At 38.8% G+C, this 15,654-nt stretch overlaps 1 protein-coding gene across 1 annotated transcript; it reads left to right on the top strand.

The window, feature by feature from the left end:
- The first annotated feature begins 2,439 nt into the window (after window positions 1-2,439).
- LOC146718599 (C-type lectin domain family 18 member A-like) lies at window positions 2,440-14,636 on the top strand. The gene is made up of 12 exons (XM_085452912.1): window positions 2,440-2,563; window positions 3,401-3,492; window positions 7,098-7,331; window positions 7,450-7,547; window positions 7,635-7,756; window positions 7,890-7,997; window positions 8,118-8,210; window positions 11,008-11,114; window positions 11,208-11,337; window positions 11,505-11,601; window positions 12,037-12,128; window positions 13,744-14,636. Exons 1-12 carry the CDS (start codon window positions 2,440-2,442, stop codon window positions 13,779-13,781), a joined length of 1,335 nt encoding a protein of 444 aa, XP_085309038.1. The 3' UTR covers window positions 13,782-14,636.
- Window positions 14,637-15,654: the final 1,018 nt, after the last annotated feature.

Raw genomic sequence — 15,654 nt, 5'->3', positions numbered from 1 at the left:
CCAGGTGAGAGAAGGACCACAGTTGGCAGTGGGAAAGCTGCCGCAGCTAAACGTTGTGGAATGTTGTTTACTCTTCAGTAGCCAATCAGCAAAGGAGAAAAATGTGACCACATTATGATCCCTTTTTACTTAATTTGGAGTGCACTTCCTCTCTGTTTAAAGCAGCTTGGTCTTGGAGAAAAGGTACAGTGAAGCTGTAACTTCTGCTGGAATAAAGGTGCTTTCCTGTTCTGTAATTAGACTGATTAATTAGATTGAAATAAAGACTGGTTTCAGCTTTCGAGCATAATGTCCATACCTGCCGTGGCTATTATTGTAGCAGTGGATTGTGGGCAGCTGTATAACATCTGGATCCAAATCAAAAAGTTCCCCCAGTTCACTTTTACTTTGCTAAATTCATCTCTTTAATCTCAGATGCTCTTCTTAAACGAGCTATACGCAGCAAGAGTAAGCAGACTACATGTACACCTATCAGCCAGAATATTACAACTGCAGACTTGGTGTGAATAACACTGATTATCTGAATATAATGCGAGATAGAGTATCATACGTGAGATCTAAGGGAAAAACAAGACTTAATATTCTGAATATTATACTATGGAGGACCAAACCTTCAGCTTACTGTATATGCTTGCAAACAATTTGACACCTAATACCTCAGGACACCTTTACACACTTTTTGGAATCAGTGCATTGACTTATGAAAGTTTTGGCAGCATGACTAGTTGTTGAGGTAAGTGATAGATTATAATTTTTAAACCTGTCTGTATGGTGCACGAGTGATGTAGAATGAAGTTGCACTTGCAGAGCTAATCCTTAGTTCTAAAGAAAGTGATAAAGAGCTGCACCTTAAACCAGTTCTGCTTTGCCCTATACCTTAGCCTTTCTTTGAACAACAACGTTAGCTGTAGACAGATACACTTGTAACGTTGCAATAGGGATGAAACAGATATGTCAGTTTCACTCTGCTACATCTTTTTTTTGAGTGAAATCTCATCATTTAAATAAAAATGTAGAGATATGCTAAAGAAAACATTTGTGTAGATGGACTATTGTCATCACACCCCTGTGAGCAGTCAGCAGCGCTACATTTCGATGTGTAAAATGTACTGAAGACCTTGACTACTGCTTTGAACTCAAGCATGAAGAATGTTTTGGTTCTTCCTTTGATTGTTGGTTTTACCTGAGAAATCATCTTTGTGGGTCTGTGTTTGTCTGAGCCTTTAACAGACTGAGCGCACAGCTGTCATTTGGCTCAGCAGAGTCAGAATGTTCCTCACTGATACAGCAAAATCAAAAGGATGGGAAAAAAGTGGACAGCCGAGGGACCGAATCCTCAGTGCAAAATACCTACAGACCACAATGGAGAGAAATGAGTGGGATTGTATTGTACTGTGCTGCAGTCATCTCCAGACACTGAATCACCTCACAGTTTGCAGATTCATGATTCATGCTTCCTGTACTGGGTCCTTAAAAACATTGTCACCAAGTCTAAACAGGCACCCAGAGAGAGCACCATACTGTACTTTTACACAGATATTTGTAGGCTTTTTGTACCACACATCATGTTCTCCTACAGTTTCATATGGCTTAGAAATGAAGACAGATTTCAACTGGCTCATTTGAAAAACAGATATCAGTGAGCAATCCATCAATAAGAATGACAGAAATCATTAAGCCATATGTTTTCCTTCCAGCGTCTGACAGTAAGTGGCAACACACCTGCTGTCAGTTTTGGATAGTAGGCAAACAAAGCATTTATTTTCAAGTGCTATACTTTATTATGGTATTCCGCTGCCTACCACATTTATCTTAAAACTGTTGTTATAATCTTGCTATACTCATCATATGTGTCACACAACAAGCTTAAAGAATTCTTGAAATATTGTAGATTACATTACTAATCGGTAGATAGTGCGTAAAATTGCTATGGCACTCAGCTTGGAGCGCTAAGTGCCTCTGCCATGATGCTTGTACTACAAACTAGAGCAATTTATAAAATATGGGGGAAAAAGTGTATTTATTTTTAAGTGCATTGTATTGAGAAGAAAACAGCATTAGGAAAACTGCAATATAATCATTTCATTTTAAGTTCTGTGGAAAGACAGCTCAGTCTGCTTAATGGATTTGAAAAGATGACTTATTTTACTTACTTTTATAACCTGTTGAAAGATCAGTATGCTTTAAACACAAATTAAAATTGGGATAATTTGAATATTTACTTAGAAATATATTGAAACAGCATAGAAAATCTACACTGTGTCTACAGTCCCTGTAGGATTAGTAAATTCCTCTTTGAATAGTCAGTGGCATGTGCCGCAGCCTGAGGTGAAAGCACTTGAGCCGGTGAGGATAAAAGAGGGAGGAGAGGGGCAGGGAGGCAGGATAGGATAGCAGAGCAAGTGGCCACTGTTGGTGCAGACGCTGCAGGAGTTCACAATGGGGTCGGTAACAGCGTCCGGGCGTTTGGATGTTTTTGTCGTTTGCTTTCTTCTGCCCTCGTTTAACTCAGCAAACTGGATCATGGCAGAGACACCGGAGCTCCGGATTTTCCCCACCACTGGTAAACACAATTAGCGTTGTGAGAGAAGTCAGGTGGCCACAAGGGACAGTTTCCAGTAGAGAGTGATCAATTTACACACATTTTAGATTGGTTAAGTGCAGCTGTGAAGTGGGTGTTTGAAAGGACAGGTTCAGTTATAAAGGTTCAAATTTTTTATCTAGTAGTTAGAAGTAAAATGTAAATTTCTGCTGACTACTAAACTCTATATTAAATGTGGCATTAGCTTAAATTGAATTAAACAGGCTTCTCTTTAACTTTTTCTTAAAATGTTTTTAGATCTAATATCAGTAAATTAAGTCAGTAAGATGTGAAGTTGATGATCAACAGATCAAAGTCAGCAGTGCAGTAAAATTTTCTCATGATACAGCCTAACAAACAAAGATTTAAGGTGGTCAGCCCCAGTTTAGATTATTATATAGCATTTATTTTAGCTTGTCTAAGTGCTAAAAGTAAGGAGAATTGGGAATACGTTCAGTTAACTGTTTTACTTGAGTTAACATAAGAAGTAGACACATTCTTAGCGTTTATTTATAGCATAATTACATACACTATGATCAGCAGACATACACATGTTGTTTAGAGACGCTGCCAGCACGTTTATATTATTAAAACGGTTTTAGATCGTTCATATGACAAAGAATTCTCTCAATAAGTGTTAAAAAGTTTTAAAATGTGTTGTGATTGATTTTGTGTTTAACCTACAGACTCCCGGGTGTAGATGTGATAGACTTTACAGTCCAAACTTTTACTCTCTGTCTCTCTCCAGTGTATTTGCATTTAGTTGCCACAGCGACAGCAGTAGAAGTATAGTTAATGACCATCTGTATCTTCTTCCAGGGCTCGGGGTGAAGGAGCACTCACAGATTGTTGCTCACCACAATAGACTGCGCAGCCGGGTCAAACCCATGGCAGCTAACATGCAAAAAATGGTTTGTGGCACCTATTGTCTGTCTCCTCTGTGTGTTTTTGAATAGTGCCTTTGCTGTCACTGAGTTTAACATCACGCTTTTGTTAACAGTGTGGGCTCACGTAAACTAATCAGTGTGGGTAGACTGCCTGGTCTTCCTATGCAGCTCATGTTTTTCTCCTAATAAGGAACATTAGTCATTTGTTGTTGTTTCTCTTCCCATTCCTGTGTGAAAAACACTTAGCTGCAGGTTGTAAACTTAATTGTTATGCTTCTAACATTAAGTAAGCCTGCAGCTTCAGTCCCAAGGCCCAGAAAAACAGTAATTGTCATAAGTGTCAGTCACACTGATCAGGAATGTGTGAAGATATGAGGTAGCACGTCCGAGCTGAGTGCTCAATCAGCTAAGTGTGACTCTCCCATGACAGCATCTATAACTTAGGAGGACTCTTGAGGTTACTGAGGTCCCTGTGCATTTAAAGGACACGCTGAAGTGCAGAAAAGGCAGCTTTGATCAGTGGCCACAGTTGTTTCACTGAAAATAATTTGAATTCTTAAAAGTAAACTCACCAAATGACCACACAAACAGCAGGGTTTGGGGTCGAGCTGTCTTCCTTTGTAGTGCTGATAGTCTCGGCGGTGTGAAATAGTAGCGTTAGTGCACAATTTGTTCTGCTCTGCTGCAGGCTCACTGATAGCGTCAGAAATGAGAATGAGGCCAATATCAACTGGGTGTGTGCAAGTTTGTCAGGGTCACTAAGTTTATTTCTTAGACAACTAAAGTTAAGTAACTAAGCAACATTTTTCACTTGTCTCTTTATTCTAATGATCAACAGATAGGTCTATTGTAAACATGACAATAACAGCATGTTTCGAGAGAAACAATGAGTAATGTTTCTGAATGTGCAGCAAATTCTAAACAGCAGTGCTAAATTGTTTCCCTGTCTTACTCCATCAGTTGATACAGTGCTTATCTGCACAACTCTCTTGCATGTATGTGATTATGAGAGGTAATGAAGGATTATGAAACTCACTGTGTACTAGATACCCTTTGGGCCCAATATGAGATTTGTGCCAGGGCAAACTGTCACTTTTTCATAGATTACATCCTCAAAGCCAGTCGTACAGACTGAGCCCCTTTTCTTCGACTGCTCTTCAGCCTCAGAGAACTGTTCGCAACTGATAAGGCAGTAATGAGAAAAAGAGGATGTGGATAATCACTTTGCATTCACAACTCTGGTTTTACAGGTAATTTCCCCATGAAAACCCTCAGAGAAGGCTTTGCCAAGCTGAAGAGGCATTATTAAAGAGCTTTACTGATAAACGTTAAAAGGCTCAAGGCTTCGCCTGTGTTTGCGAATATCTTAATATACTTTTTTTCTTCCCCCTCTCCCGCACAAGAATGAACCAGTAAGTATTATGGTGAGATTGTGTTGAAGTGATTATTATATGGTCCTTTAGGCTTTGCTTTCAGGATGAGATAAAATACCAATATTCCAAGAATGAATGATGCTCCTCCTTTTCTCACCCAGTGCCCTGTCGGCGGATTTTCTTTGAGCTCTTTAGGCTAAGAAGTATTGAGGTCATACCATCACTCAAAGAGGCCGATATTGAAGTTTAGTGGTCTCTTTTGATATGGAAATCATGACCTCTGTTTGTGAGATTTTATCTTACTAATCTCTCTCAGAACTATACCCAAGGGTCCAACGTGTTATTTTAATGTAGTTAGCTTCAGAGGGAACCATTTTCCTGAACTTTAGATGCAATTCCATTTTTTCTGTATTTTTACTGCTACTAAACACCTGAATATAACAGTTGTTGGCGCCACAAAGAAGGCTGAAATGCATAAATTGTTCATGCTGTTAGGCGCTGATACATAATGGCACACTTCAAAATGAAAGATATTACCCAGTGATCTAATAGCCCTCCGTCATCAAAGGCTTTGGCTGGCTGACATCAGAGAGCAGCGTGAATGATGAACTCAAGAGGCCTCAGCGTTTTGACACTACACAGCAGAGTTACACCAGGAAAACCTGTCTTGAAAATCCTGTCAGTCTGACATTTCAGACAGATTTGGATTTTCCATCTGTACTAATTATGAACAGAACAGAGGGACAGAAATACAAGCAGAAACAGGAATCTCTGTCATTTAGGCTAAAAAATGATTGTGGACATTTGAATCATTCTTCTTTGACCTAAAGTTCGTCAGGATTGTAGCTAACCATGGACTGTGCTCACTGAGTTCACGCCTCAACTCTTAACAAAGCCCTGTGATTGATTTGGGTAGTGCAGTCTTAGCAGTGCATGACATCAGAGAGCCAGCCAAGCAGACACATCGATATAAGATCCCTCACTCCTGCTCTGGTAGACATATTGCACACTGCTACTGCAAACTAATGGTTTTGCACCAGAATAACAAAGAGTTTTATGTATATCAGTGGACTGTTATACAGCACTTTATTTGAACACCCAAAGTGCTTTCTTACTGCACTCATTTACTCAGTCACACAAGCGCTTTTATCAAATTTAGCATTCACACTCCAATAGATGCATCTGGGACAATTTGCATCTTGGCCAAAGATACTTTGATGTGCAAGCCAGGTATCAAATCACCAGACAACCCGCTCTATCTCCTGAACAACAGCCAGCCCAATATCAATAGTTCCAAAGTACATCATAATGGCTTTCACACGTGCACTTTAGCTCTTAACTGTTCTAGGTGCTTAAAAAGGGTATATGAGGGGCACATTTCTGACACATATTCTCAATATTAGCCGATCTTTAACTTGCCAGGTCCCTGGAATAAAGCCTGTCTGATGCCTAACTGTATGAGAACAGAGTCACTCTATAAAGGCAGTTATTCACTGAAACCCCACTGAGGATTTCTGGTACTGTTTTCTGCATCATGCTTAATCTGCAAAAAGACAACTTTTGTCCAATTCCTCTTATTCCAAAATTACAAAAAGGAAAGGGACAGAGCACCGATGCTAGTGATAGTAATAGAAGTAATAGAAGTCTCCTTAAAGCTAGAAAGTTATTGGTTCGAACTCACCAGCTACCTGGGGCCTTTATGTATTTTGCAATATGAATGGTAGTTAGTAAGTGCATAGAAGATAGTGAATGTGGCGTGTTGTGTAGAGTACTCCAGGAGAGTAGAACATTGCTATATAACAATCAGTCCATTTACCATGTAATTTTGATAGCTGACACTGGCTAGTCATTGTGTATAATTAACCTACTTTAGATGGCCTTGATATGCATCACTTTTTAAAAGACAAAGTAGTTTATTTGGAACTTTTGGTAGGAAATACTGACAATACTGATCAAGTCTGACATAAATATAAATAAATTATAAATATTATAATCTAATGCATCTTAGATTATAAGATGCATTAGATTATAAACAAAAAATCAGAGAAACACAGTGTAAACAAGACAAAGGGCCTGTTTGAGCTGCATTTTCTGATGACCCTCCTATGTTAGCCAGTTGCCTAGGACCATAGGACCATAAAAACAGAGACGAGATTGGAAGCATTAGCCTTTTATCTGTGTGTCTCTTTGTTTACTGTTGAAATTGAAACCCATGCCACTCTATTGCAGAATAATGGGGATGTTAATTTTCTATAGGACTGGAATGAGGAGTTGGCTACACTTGCAAAGGAGAGAGCCACATTGTGTCACAAAGAGCCTTTCCTTCAACACTCCTCGTCTTTCAGCCATATTGGCTGGAACACACATCTTTCTGTTGTTGGTGCTGCTTCATTTTCTGACATCATTGACTTCTGGTTCGAGGAAGGAAAAGATTTTCTCTACTCCAGCGGCCGATGTAAGGAAAATGCCACCTGTCAACACTATACCCAGGTATTCACCAGCATATACAAACCTTACACATGTTTATATGAAGTCCCACAGCTGCATACAGTTTCTGTTGCCTATAAAAATGCTGTTTTGTGTGTCCAAATCCTCTCTTGTCTTGTAGCTGGTCTGGGCTACTTCAAGCCAGGTGGGCTGTGCCAACCAACAGTGCTGGAGAAATGGAGAACTCTGGGAGATATTTGTCTGTGCATACTATCCTGGGTAACAGTTTGCTTTCCCAAAAAGCTAAATATTAAAAGTATTATTAGAAAACACAATTTTTTTGCTGCATATATTTTCATGTTTCAGGGGTAACTGGGAGGTAAATGATCAACTGGTGATGCCGTATAAATCAGGGCTGTACTGCTCTCTCTGCACCTCCTCAATGTCTGGCTGTTTGAGACTGTGGGACCATGTAGGCGGACTATGTGGTAAGACAAACACACACACAAAATGTATTTATAGTTGTATTTTTTCAGTGACAGCAAACTTTCTTTAATATTTAATATGATCAGTTCCCAGTTGTTCATTTTGCGGCCTACATGTTTTTGTGTTTCTAATCAGAGATTCCAAAGAACCCATGTCGTATGAACTGTGGCGAACACGGCCATCTTAATATCTCCTCTTGCAAATGCAAGTGTGACCTCGGGTTCACTGGACGCTTCTGCCAGGGTACCAATTATCAACAGCTGATGTCATAAATATCATTCTCAGTGTGCTGTCCTTGTTTATCTTAATGTACAAAGAGAAAGCAAAGGCAAAAATGCTGCTGTTTTATTGTGTGTTTTTCAGTTCGGTGCAATGTGCAATGTGTGCACGGACATTTCAAAGAAGAGGGATGCTCTTGCTTGTGTGCTGTTGGCTATGGGGGTGCTGAGTGTGCAGGTAAGTGAAGTGTGCTTTAGTATGCAACAGTCTGCCACAAGAGTAAGGCCTCCTGCTTGATATTGTGCAGGTCTCAGTTGAACTGACTGATAATCTCTAAGCTGTCAAGTGATGGATTTCACTGGATGTCAGATGCTGACTTGTGGTATCAGTCAGCAAGATGTTAGCAACACATCTTTTAAGTCTTGTGAATTGTGAGTTGTGGTCTCCGTAGTTAAAATTAGTTTGTCCAGCTCACATGTGCCTGATCAAAATGAGATCTGGAGAATTTGGGGATCGAGTCTACACCTCAGATTCCTGTAAAGTTTCTCCATCTGTTCCTGAACATGTTTGTTACAGTGTTGCAAGGTTACTGTACTAAAAGTGATCGCTGGCACAAAGGGCTGTCTAAGGTGTGATAAAATATATATATATATATATAGGAACAGCACCATAAAAATAAAACAAAGGCAAAACTAATAATAATAACAACAATAATAATAATAATGATAATGAAAATTAAATTTGATCTACTAGTTTAATTTCCTCTTCTTGGATCTTTTTAAGACAGCTTCCAAAGATGCTGCTATTCTTTGATCACTTCCTGGAAGTCCCATTCTGAGCATGTGCACTGTCCACTTTGCAGTTTCATCACAGACCTCAGACTTGTAAAGTCAGCAAAAATTAGCTTCTGTTTACGACTGATTTCATTTTATCTGATTTTATGTGGACAATCATTGGTGTTAATGAGAGCTTGATTGGATTTGCAAGGAGTTTTCAGTTTACGAGTCCACATGCAGCATCTCAAGTGATGAGCAAGGTTAGAAACACATTAGTGGGTTAAAGGCTAATAGCGTTGGTACACTCAGTTAAGACCTGAAGTACAGAGTGTGCTTTATGGCCACACAAACACAGTATGCCCTCAGTGCCCTCCCTAGTTACAAGATTTGGTTCCTTGCACTTCCTGACAAGGAAAGGATAACCTATCTGACACATCAGATGAGTTAGAGCACAAAGACCCGTGTTAAAGGAGGCTTTCACTGAGAGATCTCATAATAGCAACTACACTGAAAGCAGCCGAGAGAAAAGTCGACCAAACCACAGGGTTTTTTTTAATCACACCTCGACATAATGTGCAACAAAGTTTAGGCTGGTTGTATGTGTTAATGAACATCCAGAGGACAATTAATGCCTGCAGTACACACACACACACACACACACACACACACACACACACACACACACACACACACTGTTCACTGATATAAATGAAAGTGCAATTAATCATTTTTATCAAAAGCAACAGCTTTTTTAAAAATGTGACTTACATTTACATTTTAGGTGCTTTTAGATGGTGGACAGTCAGCGTGTACTACAGCCTGAAAGCCATGAATGTTTTACCCTTGTCAAAGTTCCTGAGATGCTCACTCTTTTTTCCAATTGTCCTGCTGCATTATAGAGCCAACAATTTGACATTTGCCAGTGGAATCAGACAAGAAAATCTTACTTCACCAGTTAGTGGTTTTAATATTGTCACTGACCAACGGTTCTTTATGTTTTTATATATCTAATCAAGTTTTGCTCTGAAACCAAGAAATGCTTTAATTCGTCCACATAGTCCACACACATAATGAGAAATGCCATCTGCTAATGACATGGTAAAGGATACTATAGTAGTTTATTGATGGTTTCATCATTGACCTTTAGAGGAGATATGAGGGGATTTTCTCTGATCTCATCAGGTAGACCGGTAGACACTTTAATACCTTAGTGTACATCTGTCACGGTCCTGGGTCTCCTGACCCAGCGTTTTTAGTTCTTTGTGATTTTTGTATTATTGTACTTGTGTGTGATTTATTCTATGGCTTCTAGTTTTGATCCCTTGCCCTTCATGTCTCTCTGTGTCCCCTCTGTTCTGTTTAATTGTGTGTCTTTGCATGTTTGAGTTTCTTGTTTTCTGTCACTCTGCATTGTGCATTATGTTCTCATGGTTGGTCTTTTGTTACTCCCTCTAGTCTAGTCTCTTGTGTTCCAAGCTGAGTATTTCCCTCTGTGTATTTTGGTTCTTAGACCTCTGCCTTATGGTTTGTCTCTGTGTTTCTTAGTTGCTGTCTCCACTGTGTCAAGTTCGCGTCTCTGTGTGATACTTCCTGTTTTACTTTGATGGTCCGTGTCTTATGTGAATGCGTCCTGCTTTGCTTGTCTCGTCAGTCCTGATTTCTCCCAGCTGTGCCCTCCTTCTGTGTCTCATTCCCCTCGTTACTTCCCAGTGTATTTAAGCCCTGTGTTTCTCTTTGTCAGTGTCGTAGTCTCCCTCATGGCTGTGTTTCCCTGTGTGTTAGTCATCCATGGTCCAGTTTAGTTTTCCATGCCATTCTGCAATAAAGCAGCTTTTTGAGTTTAATTTCATTGTCGTGAGTTTTGCGTTTGGGTCCTTCTCCTACCTGTACACAGCCGAAACATGACAACATCACTTTATTTCTGAGAAACTGGCAGCCACTGAGTAAGGCAAGGCAAGTTTATTTGTATAGCACAATTCAACAACAAGGTGATTCAAAGTGCTTTACAGAGACATTAGAAACAAGAACAAATAAAAAGCATGATTTAAAATTGATTAAAACAAGCAAATAAACTAATTAACTAATAAACAAACAAACAAACAAACAAACAAAACAGTATATAAAATCAAAACAGATAAAATCGAGTAAGGAAATTTGTGCTTGTTCCCAAGCATGTGTAAGCCTGTTCTGTCTGATTTGAAGTTGGTGGTCAGTGTTATTACTCTTCATTTTTAGTTTATGTGCTTGTGTCCCAACAGAGAAAGTGAAATTCCCATTTCAAAGTTGTGATCTCATCATAGATGGAAATTGCTTCATGGTGTCTTCTGATGTTGAGACCTACTATGGGGCTAAAAGTCACTGTCAGGTGTGTGTGCGCCTCACTAAGGAGCCTCATCGAGTTTTCTATAAAACAACATACAGAGACCAAGTTTAAACTTTTTCTTATGTAAACCATCAGGAACAAGGAGGCATTTTGGCTCAAATCCACAATCAGAAGGTTCAGGACATTCTGGCTTTTTATCTTAGTCAGCTGGAGACGAGCAACGAGCTCACCAGGAATGACTTTGAAACTGAAAACTTCTGGATAGGTACTCTTTTGTATTATAAATTAATATAAATGAAATATATCAGTTATATCTTTAACACTGAAAAACACTGACACTTTAACTTGCTGTTTTTTTTTATTTAGACATGCTATGGGTATGGATGTAGTTGAAATGGTGCATAGATAAAACAGCATGTTTTTACTCCACAGGCCTGACATATAAACCTCCAAAAGACTCATTTCGCTGGGACACAGGAGAGATTCCCAAATACTTCAGCTTTGCCTTTGGGCAGCCTGACAACCAAGGGTAAGAGACCCATTTAGAATGAGACATTAGCTACTGACAGACGGCCGAGGGAAATGGACCAAAACAAACAAAGCAATTCTCCTGAAAGGTGGAAAAATCTGCTTCTCTGTTTTGTTTTTTGGGGGGTGGGTTTGGACGTTTGTTTTCTTTTAATTTAGCCACTCCCCCCTCTGTTTACTTTAGTTCTTTATTTTTATTTCAAATTAATTAATTAACCCAGTTTTTAACCAATAGAAAAAACAGTGATCTTAGTTGACATGCATCCCTCATTAATGCCACTAGATGTCTCTGTTTCCCTCTGTTTCCTTAACCTTTGTAATTATAATCACTTCTTTTGTCCATGCTCTCAGTAGCAGTGCATAATGCTAACCATTTCTGGTATCTATCACAAACCCTTCACATTAGTCCACTCACAGCTTCTCTTTTTCTTTACAGTTTTGGAAACTGTGTCGAGCTGCAGGCATCGAGTGGTTTCAACTGGAATGACCAGCGCTATAAAACACTGAACAGATACATTTGCCAGCACGGTATGGATGAAAACCTAGATTAAATTTTTGCACAACTGGCTGCCTAAAAATATTGTAACAGAATTTCAGAAAAAATAAGACTTGACATTTTTTATTCAGAGATAAAGCTTAACCTGAGAGGAACACTTCTTTTTTTCTTCACTATGAAATCTTTGCACATTAATTTTACTCAAAAGCAACCGCTGTTTGTCCACAGATGATTTGCAAATGAGAATGTACTGTCCTCCTATGGCAGTCTTCATTTTGAAAGAGATCTGTGTGTCCTAAAACCTCAGTGCCTATAGTGCTATTATAAAAGGATTCACTACACTGACTACTTTGTAATTTGTACTCTTTTTTTTTTTGACATTTTAATACATTTAAGAGAGATTACTGTAATAAGATTAATGCTACGTTGCAGTTCAAGGACAGTGTTTTATCTTCTAAGCCACATGGTATAAGTGATCCTTTGACATAACGAAAAATAAATATTATATTTTAATATTAAAAAAATCTATATAAAGAGAGCTCAATAATAGTTTGTTTGTTTAGGTAGCAGAATGGACATCCCCTCATTTTTCCATTTAAAAATGGCCTCTTCTTTACAATTTTGGTTTCTGCTTCTTGTACATGCTGTGCTGCACTGTGTCGAGGCAATTAGTTTTCCTACTTCACTGCCTCTGTCACTGATGTTCAGTGAAGTGTAAAATATTAATCCAGTGTGTCCAGTAATGATGTGAAAACACAGAAATCTCCATGTGATCCCGCTCACACCTGCCTCTCAGTCTAAATCAATGGCACTCAGTGCTCACCATCAAGAAGCTCTGAGTAATCAATATTCCTCAGCTCCACAAAAGCCTTCAGTGTCTGAAAACACACACACACACACACACACATGCACTTACATTGATCATGAGAAATGAGATGGTGGCAGATGTTTAGTTTTGCCCACTTGAGTGTGTCTTTGCAAGTGTTTGCTATGTAATCTATTGATTACTCACAGCTGAATGATGGATCTGCTCTGAATCTGGTCCTCGTTGCAGGGATGTGATTTTTTACAAACCACCTTTCTGTTTTTCCTTTGTGTACAATGTGTAAAACATGATTAGTAAATTGTGATCAAAGGAGAGCTTGCTGCTGAACTGTGTCTGTAGCAGATAGTCCTACATGGTTTTAACAAAGCTAAATTTATGGAAATATTCTTCCTCAATCAATAACATTGTCACACTTCCTCTCAAAATAAAAGCAAAATTTCACTAAAGCAACAAAGAACTACAAGCATAAATTAAGCTGATTATAAGTGCACAGAGCCCTGCAGCCCATCAGACTAATTTCCAGACATTATTGCTGTGTTGTTTTAATTGGTAATAAAATGATAAGTGGATATCACACAGCCTGGAGCAGACACTAAGTTGTGTGTCTCCACAGTACCGCTTGTACTTGTGTCTATGTGTTTTTTTTATGTATGAAAACGTATCCACAGTTTGAAACTCTTTCATGACTTAAACATTTATGACTTTACAATCATTTCTGAAGAGAACCGAAGGATAACTTGAGAATTATAACACAAATGCGACATTTTTTGTGTGAACAACAAGCAGAATCTCTTTTATATTTCATGTTTTTCTTTTAACAGATGCAGAGCATATTGCTCAGTGGGAGGACAGCAGGTGACCTGGATTTTTCAAAGGGGTGAAATACTGCAGGTGTGATTATTTTAAGATGCTGGGACAATAGCCACCAGTGTTGGTGAATGTTTTGCTTTTGTTGTAGTACTTTACTGTGCAAATCTCTTTAACTACCATTTTTACTGGGAGAGCAGGAAATACGTGTGATGCAGTGACTGTTTGACATATGTGTAAACATGCATGAAAATAGAGTATGTGAGGCAGAATTTGTTAATGAAAGTCAACATTTGCTGTGAACACCTTAATTCTTCAACACAGCCTGAACTCTCTTGGGTAGGCTTCCTTGTAATTTCTTTATGTAGTGTTCAGGAATAGTTCTCCAGGCTCTTAAAGGACATTTAAAGTTCTTTTTTGGACCTTGGCTGCCTTTTGTTCAGTTCTCTGTCAAGATGATCCCACACTGCTTCAATAATGTTGAGGTCCAGGGGAGGTCCTGGAGAGGATAATACATGATCGGACAGGACTGAAAATGACTGAAAAAGGCACCAGTGTTCATGCACTTTCAGACCTTCAAAAAAACAACAAAAACAACAACAACAAAAAAAACAACTGGAGAGCTTATGCTCAAAACCACTGGCTCCTTTGAAGCAAAATAAAAGAAATAAGGGGGTGCTTAAGACTTTTGCACAATACTGTACATGGATTCGGTTAGGTTTAGATGTGCTTTAAATAATTTACAAGTATTTTACAATGAAATGGCTTTATGCCACAGCTGGAATGAAAAGTCTCACATGCATCAGTGCACTTTTTAAAATATCTTCTTCCTCACCTGTCCTGGAAACTCATGTGTTCAGCCAACATTAAAGCAAATTTGAGTTTGAGTTCTGTTCATCTCGCTTACAGAAATCAGGCATATTTATTTAGGTGGTCACTTTGATCCAAGCTACGGCATCTCGGTACATTTTGGATCTGCATGGATTGTTTTTAAGCAAACATCAATGATTCACTATCTCCCGAGGAAGACCTTCACAGCTTTGGTCATCCCCTAAATTCTAAACATAACCATGAGGTTGACATTTCTTGCCATAGTTTGATTTAATTTAGAGTTTAATTCTTGGTTACTCTTTGTTTCTTTGTTACCTTTGTTGAATTTTGAAAGGATTTCTTTACTTGTATGTTTTTTGTTGCTCTTACCTCTGTTTGCTGTGTCTTAATTCTTCCCACCTGTGATTAATCGGTCCTGTGCGTGTGTGTGTGTGTGTGTGTGTGTGTGTGTGTGTGTGTGTGTGTGTGTATGTGTGGTCTTTTCCCCTGCCTGCTTCTGTGAGTCTCTTCTAATTATTTCTCTGGGTGTGTTTTTTAAATTATTTTTATTCTTCATGTTTTTTTCCTTGTTTTGTTGGATTTTAATGTGACTCCACGCTGTCTGTATCTTGGGCCACTTGGGTGCTAAATGTTAAAAAAGCAAATAATAATTTTAAAATGTTGTCACTTTTAGAAAAAATATATATAGATAGACACAGTTATAATGGTTTCAGATAGTGAATTCAAATGGTCTCTTCTAGAGCACCAACATGGGGTACTTATATCCTCATATACGTGGCCAGCTGTGTATGTAAGCACCTGTCAAACTCATCACCATCAGAATGAAGATGTTTAGGAAATTCAATTCAATTCAATTCAATTCAATTTTATTTATATAGCGCCAAATCACAACAAAAGTCGCCTCAAGGCGCTTCATAGATACAGAGAAAAACCCAACAATCATATGACCCCCTATGAGCAAGCACTTTGGCGACAGTGGGAAGGAAAAACTCCCTTTTAACAGGAAGAAACCTCCGGCAGAACCAGGCTCAGGGAGGGGCGGCCATCTGCTGCGACCGGTTGGGGTGAGAGAAGGAAGACAGGATAAAGACATG

Source organism: Copadichromis virginalis, linkage group LG1 (assembly GCF_057382275.1).
Source record: "Copadichromis virginalis isolate Kocher_CV1m ecotype Utaka linkage group LG1, C_Virginalis_male_GT1.1, whole genome shotgun sequence".
Taxonomy (NCBI): domain Eukaryota; kingdom Metazoa; phylum Chordata; class Actinopteri; order Cichliformes; family Cichlidae; genus Copadichromis; species Copadichromis virginalis.
The sequence above is the reverse complement of the archived record's forward strand: the minus strand, read 5'-3'. Positions and strand labels throughout refer to the sequence as shown.